General features: G+C 49.8%; 1 protein-coding gene across 1 annotated transcript in view; it reads right to left on the reverse strand.

Annotated features, from left to right (window-relative positions):
- The window catches only part of LOC144481839 (ribonuclease inhibitor-like), an 11,070-nt gene extending 2,458 nt beyond the window's left edge, over positions 1–8,612 (reverse strand). The window contains exons 1-4 of the mRNA XM_078200992.1: positions 8,438–8,612; positions 4,898–5,068; positions 1,866–2,036; positions 2–121 (exon numbers count right to left, since the gene is read on the reverse strand). Coding sequence (XP_078057118.1) covers positions 2–121; positions 1,866–2,036; positions 4,898–4,947 — 341 coding nt within the window. The 5' untranslated portion in view covers positions 4,948–5,068; positions 8,438–8,612. The remainder of the gene's footprint in view (position 1; positions 122–1,865; positions 2,037–4,897; positions 5,069–8,437) is intronic.
- Between the last annotated feature and the right edge of the window lie 11,007 nt (positions 8,613–19,619).

Raw genomic sequence — 19,619 nt, forward strand, 5'->3', positions numbered from 1 at the left:
ATCGATGGAGGAATCAGTCATGAAATTGTATGGGAAGGTCAGTTCGGGGATCGATTGTTTGCCGTTGAGAACTTGGATCAGATCCTTCATACCCTTGTCCCCGAGGGATGTTGTGTCCAGCCTGGAGGAAGGAACAGAATGTAAGGTTTCCAACTTGCCGATGATAGGAAGCTGGGTGAAAGGGCAGGATGAAGATACTGCGATTCTGCAGCGGGATATCAATGGATTGGGTGGAAATCTGGCCAATGGAGTTTAATGTGGGAAAGCGTGAGTTCACACACTTCGGTCAAAGGAATCAAAAGACAGATTATTATCTAATTGGAGAGAGGTGAGTGAAGTGCAGAGGGATCTGGGTGTTCGAGTGCATGAATCTCAAAATGCTAGCAGGCAGCTCCAACAAGTTGAGAAGGCAAATGGTATTTTGTCCATTATTGCAAAGGGGCTGGAGTTTAGAAATAGGGAGGTTTTGTTGTAATTGTACAGGGTGTTGGTGACGCCTCACCTGGAACACTGCGTACAGTTTTGGTCCCCTTACCTAAAGAAGGATACAGTGACATTGGAGGCAGTGCAAAGGAGATTCAGCAGGCTAGTTCCTGGGATGAGAGGGTTGTCCTATCAGGAGAGACTGAATAGTCTGGCTCTGTGTTCCTCGGAGTTTAGAAGAATGAGGGATGGCCTTATTCAAACATATCAGATCCTGAGGGGGTTTAACAGGGTAGATGGTGAGATGGTTTCACTAGTGGGAGAGTCTGGAACAAGGGGACACAGCTACAAGATAAAGGGCCGGTCATTTCAAACTGAGCTCCGTAGAAATGTCTTCTTGCAGAGGGTGGTGAATCTCTGGAATTCTCTGCCCCAAAGGGTGCTGGAGGCTGGATCATTAGAAGTATTTAAATTGGAGTTGGATGAATATTTGATAGATCGAGGAATAGAGGGCGATGGGGAAATGGCACAGAAAAGGAGCTGAGATCGGCATAGATCAGCCGTGATGGTATTGAATGGTGGAGCAGGCTTGAAGGGCTGAATGGCCTCCTTCTATTTCTTCTGTTCTTCGTGAAGGGGATAGAGACGGGGTTACGAAACGCGGAGACTCATTGATGCATGAAATCGGATGGTGAAATCACTGGGGTACGATGAGGTCCAGGTGGAGGGAGGATCGTTTGTTTGTTGACGGGCAGAGGGCGTCACGTCCAGATCCCTAATCGCCTTCCTGATCCGCGTGCTCCGATGCTGGGGGAGGGGGGAACACTTTCGGAAGATATCAGAGCCTCGGTGCGGGTGGGCAGCGGTGTTAGCAGAATGTCCCCCCCCTCCCCGCCACTGGGGACGATGGACTGCTGTTCACGTGGGGATTGCTGGGATATGTTCTCCTCCAAGCAGGGAATGTTAAGCGGGAGATTGAATCGAGGCATTCCAAATCGGGGAAGGGGGTTTGTGACGGGAGTCAATAAGGAGAAACTGTTCCCAGTGACAGGAGGGTCGGGGACCAGAGGGGGACACAGATTGAAGGCGATCGGGAAAAGAACCAGAGGGGGGTGAGGGGGGGGGGGGGGGAACGAGGAAATGTTTATTGTGAACGCAGCGAGTTGTTGTGATCTGGAAGGCGCTGCCTGAAAGGGCGGCGGAAACAGATTCAACAGGAACTTTCCAAAGGGGCAACTGGAGAAATGCTCGATGGGGAAAGATTGACAGAGAGATGGAGGGGAGGGGGGAGGGAGGGTGGAATGAGAGGAGGGGGGAGAGGAGAGGGAGGGAGGGGGGGGGGGTGAGTGGATCACTCGTTCACAGAGCTGGCACTTTCCCGACGAGCGGTGTGGAACTTTGCTCTGGTTTTCCGATGACCGAATGGAGGCTTCTGCCCGTACCTCAGATCCTGCAGCTTACAGTGTGAATTCCTCAGGCCAATCGAGAGAGAACTCAGCCCCTCGTCCCCCATCCCGTTCTCCTTCAGGTGCAGCGATGTCACCGTCTTGTTCGTGCGGAGGAAGGAGGCAAACGCTTGACAAGAGTCCTGTGTTAGTGAGATGCCCTGTAGCCTGTGGAGACGGATCAGAACAATGCGTCAGAAATAGACAGTGTGGCTACCAGAGCAGGTTAGAGGCTGGGAATCCTACGGAGAGTAACTCACCTCCTGACTCCCCAAAGCCTGTCCACCATCTACAAGGCACAAGTCAGGAGTGTGATGGAATACTCCCCACTTGCCTGGATGGTGCAGCTCCAACAACACTCAAGAAGCTCAACACCATCCAGGACAAAGCAGCCCCCGCTCGATCGACACACTAACCCCCACCTTCAACATTCACTCCCTCCACCACCGACGCACAGAGGCAGCAGTGTGTACCATCTACAAGATGCACTGCAGCAACTCACCAAGGCTCCTTCGACAGCACCTTCCAAACCCGCCACCTCTACCACCTCGAAGGACAAGAGCAGCAGACATATGGGGAACATCCCCACCTGCAAGCTCCCCCTCCGAGCCCCACACTCACCATCCTGACTTGGAAATATATCGGCTGTTCCTTCACTGTCGCTGGGGTCAAAATCCTGGAACTGCCTCCCTAACAGCACTGTGGGTGTACCTACACCACATGGACAGACTGATGTCCAATAACAATCCTGGAACTCCTCCCTGACAGCATTGTGGGTGTACCTACACCACATGGACAGACTGATGTCCAATAACAATCCTGGAACTCCCTCCCTAACAGCACTGTGGGTGTACCTACACCACATGGACTGACTGATGTCCAAAAACAATCCTGGAACTCCCTCCCTAACAGCACTGTGGGTGTACCTACACCACATGGACTGACTGATGTCCAAAAACAATCCTGAAACTCCTCCCTAACAGCACTGTGGGTGTACCTACACCACATGGACTGACTGATGTCCAAAAACAATCCTGGAACTCCCTCCCTAACAGCACTGTGGGTGTACCTACACCACATGGACTGACTGATGTCCAATAACAAACCTGGAACTCCCTCCCTAACAGCACTGTGGGTGTACCTACACCACATGGACTGACTGATGTCCAATAACAATCCTGGAACTCCCTCCCTAACAGCACTGTGGGTGTACCTACACCACATGGACTGACTGATGTCCAATAATAATCCTGGAACTCCCTCCCTAACAGCACTGTGGATGTACCTACACCACATGGACTGACTGATGTCCAAAAACAATCCTGAAACTCCTCCCTAACAGCACTGTGGGTGTACCTACACCACATGGACTGCAGCAGGTTCAAGATGGCGGCTCACCACCACCTTCTCAAGGGGCAATTAGGGATGGACAATAAACGCTGGGTCTGCCATCCACATTCCCGTGAACACGGATACGGGGAGACTCGGGGCTGGGCTGGCCTCGGGCTGGGGGAGACTATCAGACCGAGACTCGGGGGATTATCACAGCGCGATCTGAGTTCCTTGCAGGAAGAGTTCTCAGTCAAGAACTTGATTCTGTGACCGTCCCTCAGGCAAGCTCAGACGTCACAGCCGCGGAGAGGGACATCTCAAACTGTCACTCTACACCCAGGTCAGACAGAGCTCCGGAGAAACCAGTCAGGGTGACGGCGGAGGGTGGGGGGGGGGGGGTGGGGGGGGGGGGTGGGGGGGTGGGGGGGGGCGGTTAAACTGTTTGGGGACTGAGGGAGGGAGGGAGTGTCACAGTTTGGTGGCGGAGGGAGGGAGGGAGTGTCACAGTTTGGGGACTGAGGGAGGGAGGGAGTGTCACAGTTTGGAGACTGAGGGAGGGAGGGAGTGTCACAGTTTGGAGACTGAGGGAGGGAGGGAGTGTCACAGTTTGGAGACTGAGGGAGGGAGGGGGTGTCACAGTTTGGAGACTGAGGGAGGGAGGGAGTGTCACAGTTTGGAGACTGAGGGAGGGAGGGGGTGTCACAGTTTGGGGACTGAGGGAGGGAGGGAGTGTCACAGTTTGGAGACTGAGGGAGGGAGTGGGTGTCACAGTTTGGGGACTGAGGGAGGGAGGGAGTGTCACAGTTTGGAGACTGAGGGAGGGAGTGGGTGTCACAGTTTGGGGACTGAGGGAGGGAGGGAGTGTCACAGTTTGGGGATTGAGGGAGGGAGGGAGTGTCACAGTTTGGAGACTGAGGGAGGGAGGGAGTGTCACAGTTTGGAGACTGAGGGAGGGAGGGAGTGTCACAGTTTGGAGACTGAGGGAGGGAGGGAGTGTCACAGTTTGGAGACTGAGGGAGGGAGGGAGTGTCACAGTTTGGGGATTGAGGGAGGGAGTGGGTGTCACAGTTTGGAGACTGAGGGAGGGAGGGAGTGTCACAGTTTGGGGATTGAGGGAGGGAGGGAGTGTCACAGTTTGGGGATTGAGGGAGGGAGTGGGTGTCACAGTTTGGAGACTGAGGGAGGGAGTGGGTGTCACAGTTTGGAGACTGAAGGAGGGAGGGAGTGTCACAGTTTGGGGATTGAGGGAGGGAGGGAGTGTCACAGTTTGGAGACTGAGGGAGGGAGGGAGTGTCACAGTTTGGAGACTGAGGGAGGGAGGGAGTGTCACAGTTTGGAGACTGAGGGAGGGAGGGAGTGTCACAGTTTGGAGACTGAGGGAGGGAGGGAGTGTCACAGTTTGGAGACTGAGGGAGGGAGGGAGTGTCACAGTTTGGGGATTGAGGGAGGGAGGGAGTGTCACAGTTTGGAGACGGAGGGAGGGAGTGTGTCTCAGTCGAGTGATGAACGGTACTGGGGAATCCTGGTGTGAGTGTTGGGTTGTTGGTCAGACGGTCGCTGTGGATGGTGGATGGGGTCACGCGATGACTACAGCATGCGGAGTCTGTGTGAGATTGCCCTTCAGAGAAGTTGCCTGAATCAGTAAGCGTGTCCATTCTCCGCTCGGGGAACCGTCTCCAATTCCTTCACCAACTCACCATAACTTTTCCACTTGACTGTTTGATTCCTCCAAAGCTCGGAAAACCATTCGGGCTCCTTCATCCTTAAGCTCGTTGTTGCTGAGGTCAATGCTCCTCAGCGTGGGGTTGTCCCCGAGCAGGCGAGACAGTGCTGTTCCAGAACATTATGTTCAATTTATGCTGCTCAGCCTGGACACACACAGAGAGAGAGAGAGAGCATTGCACAGAAGTTTGAGAGAATCCAATCCCCCATCACCCAGCGAAAGGGTGACTGACTCCCAGCGAGGCTTTCGGTTAAATCCCAGTTTCCAGCTCAGGAAAGTTCCGCTCGTTCCAAAGCTCTGCCCCCTCTCCCAACCAAACTCACACCCGCTCTCAGACAACTGTCACCAGATGTGTTTCTGGAAGTTTCCGTGCAGGGCTGTCCCCATGTTCCAGCCATTACTCAACCAATTCCATCCACCCTTAGGACACACCGGGATTTGATGGATTGAGTTATAAGGAGAGGCTGGATAGACTGGGACTTTTTTCTCTGGAGCGTAGGAGGCTGAGGGGTGATCTTATAGAGGTCTATAAAATAATGAGGGGCACAGATCAGCTGGATCGTCAATATCTTTTCCCAAAGGTAGGGGAATCTAAAACTAGAGGGCATAGGTTTGTGAGAGGGGAGAGATACAAAAGGGTCCAGAGGGGCAATTTTTTCACACAGAGGGTGGTGAGTGTCTGGAACAAGCTGCCAGAGGTAGTAGTAGAGGCGGGTACAATTTTATCTTTTAAAAAGCATTTAGACAGTTCCATGGGTAAGATGGGTATCGAGGGATATAGGACAAATGCAGGTAATTGGGACTAGCTCTGGGGTTTAATAAAAAAGGGCGGGATGGACAAGTTGGGCCGAAGGGCCTGTTTCCATGCTGTAAACCTCTATGACATGGTCTTCCTACTCCAAGCAGAAAGCTAAATCACTCATTACCCATTAGAAATCTTCTCGACTGTCAGACAGACGGCTGTTCTTACTCCGAGTTCCAATCTTTCTATCAGTGGCAGAGAGAGATATATTCAAACAGCAGCTCTCTTTACTCTCTGAATGATTTTCCTCTGGGGCTGCAGATGAAGGTCTGAGGGATTAGACGAGTGCTGCAAACTCTCGCACAACCTCGGAGATTCACTAACCCCGGTGTGATCCTGTTAACTGGAGTACCTGTATCTCTCGCTGGCCCACACTGGCTCACAGTGCATTACTAGCCCGATTCTAACATTCTCATCCTCCTGTTCAAATCCCTCCCTCGCTCCCTCCCTCCCTATCTCTGTAACCTCCTCCAGCCCCTACAATCCTCATCCTCCTGTTCAAATCCCTCCCTCGCTCCCTCCCTCCTTATCTCTGTAACCTCCTCCAGCCCCTACAATCCTCATCCTCCTGTTCAAATCCCTCCCTCGCTCCCTCCCTCCCTATCTCTGTAACCTCCTCCAGCCCCTACAATCCTCATCCTCCTGTTCAAATCCCTCCCTCGCTCCCTCCCTCCTTATCTCTGTAACCTCCTCCAGCCCCTACAATCCTCATCCTCCTGTTCAAATCCCTCCCTCGCTCCCTCCCTCCCTCCCTCCCTATCTCTGTAACCTCCTCCAGCCTCTACAATCCTCATCCTCCTGTTCAAATCCCTCCCTCGCTCCCTCCCTCCTTATCTCTGTAACCTCCTCCAGCCCCTACAATCCTCATCCTCCTGTTCAAATCCCTCCCTCGCTCCCTCACTCCCTGTCTCTGTAACCTCCTCCAGACCCTACAATTCTCATCCTCCTGTTCAAATGCCTCCCTCGCTCCCTCCCTATCTCTGTAACCTCCTCCAGCCCCTACAATTCTCATCCTCCTGTTCAAATCCCTCCCCCCCTCGCTCCCTCCCTCCCTATCTCTGTAACCTCCTCCAGCCCCTACAATTCTCATCCTCCTGTTCAAATCCCTCCCTCGCTCACTCCCTCCTTATCTCTGTAACCTCCTCCAGCCCCTACAATCCTCATCCTCCTGTTCAAATCCCTCCCTCGCTCACTCCCTCCCTATCTCTGTAACCTCCTCCAGCCCCTACAATCCTCATCCTCCTGTTCAAATCCCTCCCTCGCTCCCTCACTCCCTGTCTCTGTAACCTCCTCCAGACCCTACAATTCTCATCCTCCTGTTCAAATGCCTCCCTCGCTCCCTCCCTATCTCTGTAACCTCCTCCAGACCCTACAATTCTCACCCTCCTGTTCCAATCCCTCCCTCCCTCGCTCCCTCCCTATCTCTGTAACCTCCTCCAGCCCCTACAATCCTCATCCTCCTGTTCAAATCCCTCCCTCGCTCCCTCCCTCCCTATCTCTGTAACCTCCTCCAGCCCCTACAATCCTCATCCTCCTGTTCAAATCCCTCCCTCGCTCCCTCCCTCCCTATCTCTGTAACCTCCTCCAGCCCCTACAATCCTCATCCTCCTGTTCAAATCCCTCCCTCGCTCCCTCCCTCCCTATCTCTGTAACCTCCTCCAGCCCCTACAATTCTCATCCTCCTGTTCAAATCCCTCCCTCGCTCCCTCCCTCCCTATCTCTGTAACCTCCTCCAGCCCCTACAATCCTCATCCTCCTGTTCAAATCCCTCCCTCGCTCCCTCCCTATCTCTGTAACCTCCTACAACCCTCCGAGATCTCTGCGTTACTCTGATTCCAGCCTCTCGAGCATCCCCCGATTCCCATCACTCCCATATTGGCGGCCGTGCCTTCAGCTGCCTGGGGGGCTCCAAACTCTGGAATTCCCTCCCTAAACCTCTCTGCCTCCCTCTCCCCATGTGTCTCCCCATCTGTGTCATTCTCTATCTCTCTCTCTCTGTCTCTCTCTCACTCTCTGTCTCTGTTTCTCGCTCAGTCTCTCTCTGTGTCTCTCTCTGTCTCTCTCTCTCTCTCTCTCTGTCTCTCTCTCTCTCTCTGTCTCTCTCTCTCTCTGTCTCTCTCTCTCACTCTGTCTCTGTTTCTCGCTCTGTCTCTCTCTCTCTCTCTCTGTATCTCACTCTCTCTGTCTCTCTCTCTCTCTTCCTCTGTCTCTCTCTCTCTCTGTCTCTCTCCTCTGTCTCTCTCTGTCTCTCTCTCTCTGTCTCTTTCTCTGTCTCAAACTGTTTCTCTCTTTGTCTCTCTCTCATCTCTGTCTCTCTGTCTGTCTCTCTCTGTCTCTCTCTCTCTCTGTGTCTCTCTCTCTGTTTCTATCTCTCTTCTCTGTCTCCGTCTCTCTTCTCTGTCTCTCTCTCTGTTTCTCTCTCTGCCTGTTTCTCTCTCTCTCTGTCTCTCTCTCTCTTCTCTCTCTCTTTCTGTCTCTCTCTCTCGCTCTGTCTCAGTCTCTGGACCAGTTCATCGGCATGGGTGTGCTCCAAGTCTTTTGCTAATAAAAGCCTATTTGTTCTTGCATACAAACTAGTCTTTGCTTGATTGATAGTGCATCAACCGGTTGTCCTGAGAGCTCCTTCGATGCTCCCTCTGATTCGGGCTCCAGTGCAGGAGCTGCGTGTGTTAATGGTGTGATATGAGTTGAGGTTGTTTTTTGAGTGAGAACCTCCCTGAGTGTGTGCAGTTTACAGCCACGTCTCCTCATCGTTTGCTGGAGGACCTGGAGCCCCGAGTCCCCAAGCGGGCTAAAGTTGAGGCTAAGTTCTTTCACAGTCTGGTTCTCAACCAGAGCAGACCCAAGGTCACTGCAACACTCCTCAGTCAGGCCATTGGACTCCAATCTGTGTGAGCAGAATGGAGAGAGGAAGAGGCAGAGGCTGAGCTACGAATTTAGCAATCCCCTATCCTTCTGTGGTAAACTTTGCACATGATCGCTCCAACAACACTCGAGAAGCTCGACACCATCCAGGATAAAGCAGCCCCCGCTCGACCAACACGCTAACCCCCACCTTCAACATTCACTCCCTCCACCACCGAAGCACAGAGGCAGCAGTGTGTACCATCTACAAGATGCACTGCAGCAACTCACCAAGACTCCTTCGACAGCATCTTCCAAATCTGCCACTGCAACCACCTAGAAGGACAAGAGCAGCAGGCACATGGGGAACACCCCCACCTGCAAGCTCCCCCTCCGAGCCCCACACTCACCATCCTGACTTGGAAATATATCGGCCGTTCCTTCACTGTCGCTGGGTCAAAATCCTGGAACTGCCTCCCTAACAGCACTGTGGGTGCACCTACACCACACGGACTGACTGATGTCCAATAACAATCCTGGAACTCCCTCCCTAACAGCACTGTGGGTGTACCTACACCACACGGACTGACTGATGTCCAATAACAAACCTGGAACTCCCTCCCTAACAGCACTGTGGGTGCTCCTACACCACATGGACTGACTGATGTCCAATAACAATCCTGGAACTCCCTCCCTAACAGCACTGTGGGTGTACCTACACCACATGCACTGACTGACTTAGGCGAGACAGAGGAGGGGCCAAAAGAGGTGGGGGAGTAGCAGTATTAGTTAGAGAGCATATTACAGCGGTGCAGAGGGAGGACAATTCAGAGGGGTCGTGTAACGAGTCACTGTGGGTGGAGCACAGAAACAGGAAGGGCGCAGTCACTATGTTGGGGGTATACTACAGGCCCCCCAACAGCCCAAGGGAAGTGGAAGAACGGATATGTCAGGAGATACTGGACAGGTGCAGGAAAAATAGGGTTGTTGTCGTGGGAGACTTCAATTTCCCTGGTATAGACTGGAAATCGGGTAGGGCTGGGAGTCTGAATGGGGAGGAATTTGTAAAATGCATACAGGAAGGTTCTTTGGAACAATATGTAGATAGCCCGACTAGCGAGGGGGCTATACTGGACCTAGTACTGGGGAATGAGCCCGGTCAGGTCTTCAAAGTTTCGGTAGGGGAACATGTGGCAAATAGTGACCACAATTCTGTTAGCTTTAGGATAGTGATAGAAAAGGATGATTGGTGTCCCAAGGGTAAGGTGTTGGATTGGGGGAAGGCTAACTTTACTGGGATTAGGCAGAAATTGGCAGCTGTTGATTGGGAGAGGCTGTTTGAGGGTAAATCCACATCTGGCATGTGGGAGTCTTTTAAGGAACAGTTGTTAGGGCTACAGGACAGGCATGTGCCTGTAAAAAAGAAGGATAGGAAGGGTAGGATTCGAGAACCGTGGATAACCAGGGAAATTGAGGGATTGGTCAAAAAGAAAAGAGAGGCGTACGTTAGGTCCAGGCAGCTAAAAACGGAGGGAGCTCTGGAGGAGTACAAAGAAAGTAGGAAAGAACTCAAACGAGGAATTAGAAGGGCAAAAAGGGGCCACGAAATGTCCTTGGCAGACAGGATTGAGAATCCCAAGGCATTTTATTCATACGTTAGGAACAAAAGGGTTGTTAGGGAAAAAATTGAACTTCTCAGGGACAAAAGTGGGGAATTATGCTCAGAGCCCAAAGAAGTAGGGGAGATCCTAAATGAATATTTCGCGTCAGTATTCACAAAGGAGAGGGATGTGTTGACTGGGAGTGTCTCGGAGGGGAGTGTTGACCCGTTAGCGAAAATCTCCATTACAAGGGAGGAAGTGTTAGGTTTTTTAGGGAATATAAAGACTGACAAATCCCCAGGGCCTGATGGAATCTATCCAAGGCTGCTCAGGAAGACGAGAGATGAAATCGCTGGGCCTCTGACGCAAATCTTTGTCTCGTCACTGGACACAGGTGAGGTCCCAGAGGATTGGAGGATAGCTAATGTGGTCCCGTTATTTAAGAAGGGTAGGAAGGATAACTTGGGAAATTATAGGCCGGTGAGCTTGATGTCCGTGGTAGGGAAGTTGTTGGAGAGGATTCTTAGAGATAGGATGTATGCGCATTTAGAAAGGAATAAACTCATTAACGATAGTCAGCATGGCTTTGTGAGAGGGAGGTCATGCCTCACTAACCTGGTGGAGTTTTTTGAAGAAGTGACTAGAATGGCTGACGAGGGAAGGGCCTTGGATGTCGTCTATATGGACTTTAGTAAAGCGTTTGACAAAGTCCCTCATGGTAGGTTGGTGCAAAAGGTTGGCTCTCATGGGATAAAGGGGGAGGTGGCTAGATGGGTGGAGAACTGGCTTGGTCACAGAAGACAGAGGGTGGTAGTGGAAGGGTCTTTTTTCAGCTGGATGCCTGTGACTAGTGGTGTTCCGCAGGGCTCTGTATTGGGACCTCTGCTGTTTGTGATTTATATAAACGATCTGGAAGAAGGTGTAACTGGGGTGATCAGTAAGTTTGCGGACGACACGAAAATGGCTGGACTTGCAGATAGTGAGGAACATTGTCAGAGGCTACAGAAGGATATGGATAGGCTGGAAATTTGGGCAAAGAAATGGCAGATGGAGTTCAATCCAGATAAATGCGAAGTGATGCATTTTGGTAGAACGAATGTAGCGGGGAGCTATACGATAAATGGCAGAACCATAAAGGGTGTAGATACGCAGAGGGACCTGGGTGTGCAAGTCCACAGATCCTTGAAGGTGACGTCACAGGTGGAGACGGTAGTGAAGAAGGCATATGGCATGTTTGCCTTTATAGGACGGGGCATAGAATATAAAAGTTGGGGTCTGATGTTGCAGTTGTATAGAACGTTGGTTCAGCCGCATTTGGAATACTGCGCCCAGTTCTGGTCGCCACACTACCAGAAGGACGTGGAGGCTTTAGAGAGAGTGCAGAGGAGGTTTACCAGGATGTTGCCTGGTATGGAAGGGCTTAGTTATGAGGAGAGATTGGGTAAACTGGGGTTGTTCTCACTCGAAAGACGGAGGATGAGGGGTGACCTAATAGAGGTGTATAAAATTATGAAAGGCATAGATAGGGTGAACGGTGGGAAGCTTTTTCCCAGGTCAGTGGTGACGTTCACGAGGGGTCATAGGTTCAAGGTGAGGGGGGGGGAGGTCTAACACGGATATCAGAAGGACGTATTTTACACAGAGGGTGGTGGGGGCCTGGAATGCGCTGCCAGGCAAGGTGGTGGAGGCGGACACACTGGGAACGTTTAAGACTTATCTAGATAGCCACATGAACGGAGTGGGAATGGAGGGATACAAAGGAATGGTCTAGTTTGGACCAGGGAGCGGCACGGGCTTGGAGGGCCGAAGGGCCTGTTCCTGTGCTGTATTGTTCTTTGTCCTTTGTTCTTTGATGTCCAATCACAATCCTGGAATTCCCTCCCTAACAGCATTGTGGGTCAACCCACAGCACATGGATTGCAGCGATTCAAGATGGCAGCTCACCACCACCTTCTCAATGGTAACTAGGGATGGGCAATAAATGCTGTCCAGCCAGCGACGCCCATGTCCCACGAATTAATATACAAAGGCGAAGGTGATGAACATTCTCCTTCTTGACTCTTGGGACAGAATCGTCTGATGGCGGGCAGGAAAATGGCGTTGAACCTGCCAACGGCAATGGCGACTTTTCCTGCCATATTGCGTGGCACTTCGAACAAAAGAATTGGCAGGCCCGGATTCCACGCCCCAGAGGGCGACCTCTGCTTCTCCTGCCCTGAAATCACCTCAGCACTCCAATGATCCGGGCGCCACATTTAAAGGCTGTCCCTGCCCACAGCTAGCTCCCCTCGGAGTTCACCAGGAAGCAATGGCTGCCAAATCTCGGAAATGGTCTGCACCCGAGTTCACCGCGCCCCCCACCCCCCTCTCACCCCGTCGCCTCCGTGTTACAGACAGGAGGGGGGATGAATTTAACTCGCCCTAATTTCTCCTCTCACTCTCCTCTGTAATCAGGTGTTTCTCATTCTTGATTTCCCGTTTTGGAAGTAGCGATATAGTTTCCGCAAGCCTTCAATTTGGCATCTTCCAATCCTGTGTGAAGAACTCACACAGCAAGTTTGAAAGAAGGTAAAAGAAAAGGCTTGGTTTATTTTACACACACAAAACGTGGGAAGGGGATTTGCAATGTTTGCCCCACATACACTAAAAGAGGCATTGGGAAAGAAAGGGGCACAAGTCAAAGCCTCAATAAAAATAGGAGTTATGGTTTCACCAGCTTAGAGTCCAGGATCAAATGTCCAATGGTGTATTCCTTCAGAATAGGCTCACTGTTGCAGGGTGATCCGTCTATCCAGGAGCAAGGACTTCGACGATACGAGAAAGCAACTCTCACCAACTTTTACGGATGCACCATAGGAAGCATTCTTTCTGGTTGTATCACAGCTTGGTATGGCTCCTGCTCTGCCCAAGACCGCAAGGAACTACAAAAGATCGTGAATGTGGCCCAATCCATCACGGAAACCAGCCTCCCATCCATTGACTCCATCTACACTTCCCGCTGCCTCGGAAAAGCAGCCAGCATAATTAAGGACCCCACGCACCCTGGACATTCTCTCTTCCTCCTTCTTCCATCGGGAAAAAGATACAAAAGTCTGAGGTCACATATCAACCGACTCAAGAACAGCTTCTTCCCTGCTACCGTTAGACTTTTGAATGTCCCTACCTCATATTAAGTTGATCTTTCTCTACACCCTAGCTATGACTGTAACACTACATTCTGCACCTTCACCTTTCCTTCTCCCATATGTACTCTATGAACGGTATGTTTTGTCTGTATCGTGCGCAAGAAACAATACTTTTCACTGTATCCCAATACATGTTCCAGAATAACTCAAATGAAATATTAAGCTGATCTTTCTCTACACCCGAGCTATGACTGTAACACTACATTCTGCACCCTCTCCTTCCCTTCTCCCCGGTGTACTCTATGAACGGTATGCTTTGTCTGTATAGCGCGCAAGAAACAATACTTTTCACTGTATCCCAATACATGTGACAATAATAAATCAAATCTAATATTAAGCTGATCTTTTTCTACACCCTAGCTATGACTGTAACACTACATTCTGCACCCTCTCCTTTCCTTCTCCCCTATGTACTCTATGAACGGTATGCTTTGTCTGTATAGTGCACAAGAAACAATTCTTTTCACTGTATCCCAATACATGTGACAATAATAAATCAAATCAAATAAAAATCAATAATCATGTGGCGTTGAATTAGGCTTGAAGACACCTATGTGGAAGTTCTAATGTTCCTGCAGTCCACAGCACAAGTGAAGGACAGGCAATTTACCTGGACAGAGTTTCTTCTCCTGCTACCTGATGGTAAAAATGGCAGAAGGAGGTTGCTTACTTGAAGTATTGCTTCACTTCTGAAGTCAAACAGTGACTGATGATAAGATCCAGAAGCTCCATATTTAAAGCAATTCAGATGTCTGAAGTCGCGATCATGTGGCAGGATGGTTTCGGGCTGAGTTATTTGGCTATGTTGAAACCCATCGTGTTTTGGTTGAAACCCATCGTGTTTTGGTTGAAACCCATCGTGTTTTGGTTGAAACCCATCGTGTTTTGGAGCAGGTAATGGTGGGGCCATTAACACCACATTGGAGATGAGGAGTCACAAATAGCTGTCTTTGTCCGTGGCTGGTTGGGAAGTCACATCTGCGAATCCATTTTGTTGGCTTGGCTGGAATGTCTAAGCGTCACAAGGAGTGTTCCATTCCAGGGCATTTGAGGTGTTAGCCTTTGTTCGCTTCCAGAGGCCAGCTGGAGCCATTTTACCAATTTTGCAATGGCCCATTTTCAAAAGCTGAAAATAAATAATTTTATGAAGTAGCCAGGCTAACAGAGATATTGGCTGGAATCCTCCAGCCACTCACACCCCACTACCCGCGAGAACAGGGAATTTGGCACTCAGCCAAATCTCCATTCACTGCAGCGGAACTGGAAAAAGCGGAGCTGGGAATCCGGCCCCTTGTCTCCTGGCTAGAACAATTGCCGTAAGTGATTCATTTTCTTGTTGGCAGGATGTGATGAGTGGTGTGCCACTACATTACATCCACTCCACATCCATCCTGTCAATAGCCCCTCAGCATCGCGTATGTTTCAATCAAGTCGCCCGTTACACTTCTAAATTCTAGTAGATGTAAGCCAAGCCTCTCTAACCTTTCCTCATAAGACAACCGCCCATTCCTGGTATTAGTCTCATAAACCTTCCTTGAACTACGATCAATGCATTTACATCTTTCCTTAAACAAGGAGACCGATACTGTACACAATACTCCAGATGTGGTCCCACCAGTGCCCTGGGATCAACATTTTACAATTTATATAAATGACTTGGATGCAAGAACCACTGGTAAGGTTGCTAAATTTGCTGATGACACAAAGATAGGTAGGAAAGTAAATCGTGAAGTGTACGTAAGAAGGCGACAAAAGACTGTGGATAATTTAGAGTGGGCAAGGATTTGGCAAATGGAGTATAATGTAGGAAAATATGATAGAACATAGAACATAGTACATAGAACATAGAACAGTACAGCACAGAACAGGCCCTTCGGCCCACGATGTTGTGCCGAGCTTTGTCTGAAATCCAGATCAAGCTATTTCCTCCCTATCATCCCGAAGTACTCCATGTGCATATCCAATAGCTTCTTAAATGTTCCTAAAGTTTCTGACTCCACTATCCCTGCAGGCAGTCCATTCCACACCCCAACCACTCTCTGAGTAAAGAACCTACCTCTGATATCCTTCCTATATCTCCCACCACGAACCCTATAGTTATGCCCCCTAGTTACCGCTCCATTCACCCGAGGAAATAGTCTTTGAACATTCACTCTATCTATCCCCTTCATCATCTTATAAACCTCTATCAAGTCTCCTCTCAAGCTCCACCGCTCCAAAGAGAAAAGCCCAAGTTCCCTCAACCTTTCCTCATAAGACCTACCCTCCAAACCAGGCAGCATCCTGGTAAATCTCCTTTGCACTCCTTTGCACTCTTTCCAGTGTCTCCACATCCACATGATGTTGTCCATATTGGCAGGACAAATTTAGACAAGACATATTATCTAGATGGTGAGAGATTGCAGAGCTCTAAGACGTAGAGGGATCTGGATGTCCTAGTGCATGAATCACAAAAGATTAGTCTGCAGGTGCAGCAAGTAATTAGCAAACCTAATAGAAGGTTGCCATTTGTTGTGAGGGGGATTACAAAGGTAGGGAGGTTATGCTTCAGTTGTACAGGGCATCGGTGAGACCAAATGGGGGCACGCACTGAAGGTGAGAGGGGGAAAGATCAAAGGAGATGTGAGGGGCAAGTTTTTTACACAGAGAGTCTGGAACACGCTGCCAGGTGTGGTGATGGAGGCAGATACGATAGGGGTGGTTAAGGGGCTTTTAGATAAGCACCTGAATGTGCAAGGAATAGAGGGATATGGAGCGAGGGCAGGCAGAAAGGATTAGTTTAATTTGGCGTCATGTTGGGCACAACATGGTGGGCCGAAGGGCCTGTTCCTGTGCTGGACTGTTCCATGTTCAATGTTAAGTGTTATTCAGAGTCAAGAATGCTCTCAGTTGAACGGAAAAGATCTGATGCTTCACATAAAAGTCATCAAACAGGAAGAGAAGACGTTGACAGAGGAAATCGAAGCCATTCACAGCCAAGAGCAGCGACAGTCACTTCGGTCTTAACCAGATGGGCCGTGTACCCTGTTGTCAGGAGAACGGCACGCAACTGGAACCCACACTAAACAAAAACCTTGGTGTGACAACCCGCAGGAACCGATCTCGGTGCAGACAGATTCCCAACTTGCTCAGAAGTTGCACCGCATTTGCTCAGGAGGACTGGTGAGAGAGATATTTAAAAGCACAGAATCTCGTGGCGTGGGGGTGGAGTGGAGAGGGTGTAAATGACAATTTGGGGATAAAGGCTCGAGAGGAGATGTAGAGCAAAGTGTTAACTCTAATGATAGCTGCTAAGCATGCGCGTAAGGAGCTATGTCATTCTCATATCACTCACTCAGAGGTGATGGCTGGAACTTTACCAGCATGCCCATCCGAGGCTTGTAAGATCACGCTCGAGACCGATGGAGAATGCCGTTCTGCGAGCCTCGCCTGCCCCAATTCGGGGCGGGCATGCTGGTAAAATCAGGGCCGATGAGTGAGAAGCATGTTGGGGAGAGGAGGTGTAGCTCTGTCCTGATGTCAATGGTTAGTGGTGTTGCCAGAGACATTTTGAATCAAAGACTAGTGCCTCCAGCAAGACTTCAGGAAGAAGTTTAAAGTTTATATATTGGTGTCACAAGTAGGCTTACATTAACACTACAATGAAGTTACTGTGAAAATCCCCTAGTTGACACACTCTGGCACCTATTCAGGTACACTGAGGGAGAATTTAGCGTGGCCAATCCACCTAACCCGCACACCCTTGGACACTAAGGGGCAATTTAGCATGGCCAATCCACCTAACCCGCACATCTTTGGACACTAAGGGACAATTTAGCATGGCCAATCCACCTAACCTGCACATTTTTGGATACGAAGGGGCAATTTAGCATGGCCAATCCACCTAACCTGCACATTTTTGGATACGAAGGGGCAATTTAGCATGGCCAATCCACCTAACCTGCACATCTTTGGACACTAAGGGGCAATTTAGCATGGCCAATCCACCTAACCTGCACATTTTTGGATACGAAGGGGCAATTTAGCATGGCCAATCCACTTAACCTACATATCTTTGGACACGAAGGGGCAATTTAGCATGGCCAATCCACTTAACCTACATATCTTTGGACACGAAGGGGCAATTTAGTATGGCCAATCCACCTAACCAGCACATCTTTTGACACTAAGGGACAATTTAGCACAGCCAATCCACCTAACCTACACATCTTTGGACACTAAGGGACAATTTAGCATGGCCAATCCACCCTAACCTACACATCCTTGGACACTAAGGGACAATTTAGCATGGCCAATCCACCTAACGTACACATCTTTGGCACTAAGGGGCAATTTAACATGGCCAATCCACCTAACGTACACATCTTTGGCACTAAGGGGCAATTTAACATGGCCAATCCACCTAACCTGCACATCTCTGGACACAAATGGACAATTTAGCATGGCCAATCCACCTAACCTGCACATCTTTGGACACTAAGGGGCAATTTAGCATGGCCAATCCACCTAACCTGCACATCTTTGGACACTAAGGGGCAATTTAGCATGGCCAATCCACCTAACCTGCACATCTTTTGGACTGTGGGAGGAAACAGGAGCACCCAGAGAAAATCCACAGACACGGGGAGAACGTGCAGACTCCACACAGACAGTGACCCAAGCGGGTAATCGAACCCCGGTCCCTGGCACTGTGAGGCTCCAGTGCGAACCACTGGGACGCCCACAAGAAGCCAATGATTCCTGAGGCAAACCTGCAATATCTGAGGGTGCGGTCATTGATTGTTCCAGATGCACATTTAACTCTCTTCCTCCATTGGGACAGTGTCTCAGTCAATTTGCAACATGGGATGGTGGTGTCACATCCCAGGCAACACCACAGCAGGGTTTGGGGTCGGGTGCGGGGGGGGGGGGGGGGGGGGGGGGGGCGGGGAGAGAGGTTGGTACTCTGTTATATACGGAGAGCACTTCCACAACAGAAACTTTTCCAATTCCACAGAGTTTATGGAATTTTGTCAGCTGTTTCTCAGCCACGTCTCTAAGTAACTGCCCTACCCGATGTGTTATGTTTTAATAAACAGTGTGGTTACACAGCCCAACCTCAATTTTTATATATAGTTCCAAGGTTTATTGTTTCGAATATTCCCAATGGAGGGCGCACTCTCTGTCTCATAAAAGCTGCATCTACAGGCACAGAATTAAAACAAAATTTTCCGCAACCTCAGTCATGGAATTCTGCTCCCAGTCCAGCTTGAAGCATCTTCGTCTGCATTCAGAAAGCTGCAGTTGTTGAGAATTCATTCTGGATTTATTATTCACATGCAACGCACTGGCTCAAATACAGAAAGAATAATTGAAACCTGGGATGTGAGGATGCATGGTATATGTGAATGCATTGTGTAAGTCAGCACATACTATATATGTGAGCATGCACCTTCTTTCTACCCACGTGTTAATCCTGATTTGAAGAATAGAATAGAAGAAGAATAGAGTCCCCACAGTGCAGAAGGAGGCCCTTCGACCCATCGAGGCTGCACCGACCACAATCCCAGCCAGGCCCTACCCCCGTATTAACCCTGCTAGTTCCCCTGACACTAAAGGGCAATTTATCATCGCCAATCCACCTAACCTGCACATCTTTGGACACTAAGAGACAATTTAGCATGGCCAATCCACCTAACCTGCACATCTTTGGACACTAAGGGGCAATTTAGCATGGCCAATCCACCTAACCTACACATCTTTGGACACTAAGGGACAATTTAGTATGGCCAATCCACCTAACCTGCACATCTTTGGACACGAAGGGGCAATTTAGCATAGCCAATCCACCTAACCTACACATCTTTGGACACTAAGGGACAATTTAGCATGGCCAATCCACCTAACCTACACATCTTTGGACACTAAGGGACAATTTAGCATGGCCAATCCACCTAACCTACACATCTTTGGCCACTAAGAGACAATTTAGCATGGCCAATCCACCTAACCTGCACATCTTTGGACACTAAGGGACAATTTAGCATGGCCAATCCACCTAACCTGCACATCTTTGGACACTAAGGGGCAATTTAGCATGGCCAATCCACCTAACCTACACATCTTTGGACACTAAGGGACAATTTAGCATGGCCAATCCACCTAACCTACACATCTTTGGCCACTAAGAGATAATTTAGCATGGCCAATCCACCTAACCTGCACATCTTTGGACACTAAGGGACAATTTAGCATGGCCAATCCACCTAGCCTACACATCTTTGG

The sequence above is a fragment of the Mustelus asterias genome, chromosome X, assembly GCF_964213995.1.
Source record: "Mustelus asterias chromosome X, sMusAst1.hap1.1, whole genome shotgun sequence".
Lineage (NCBI taxonomy): Eukaryota > Metazoa > Chordata > Chondrichthyes > Carcharhiniformes > Triakidae > Mustelus > Mustelus asterias.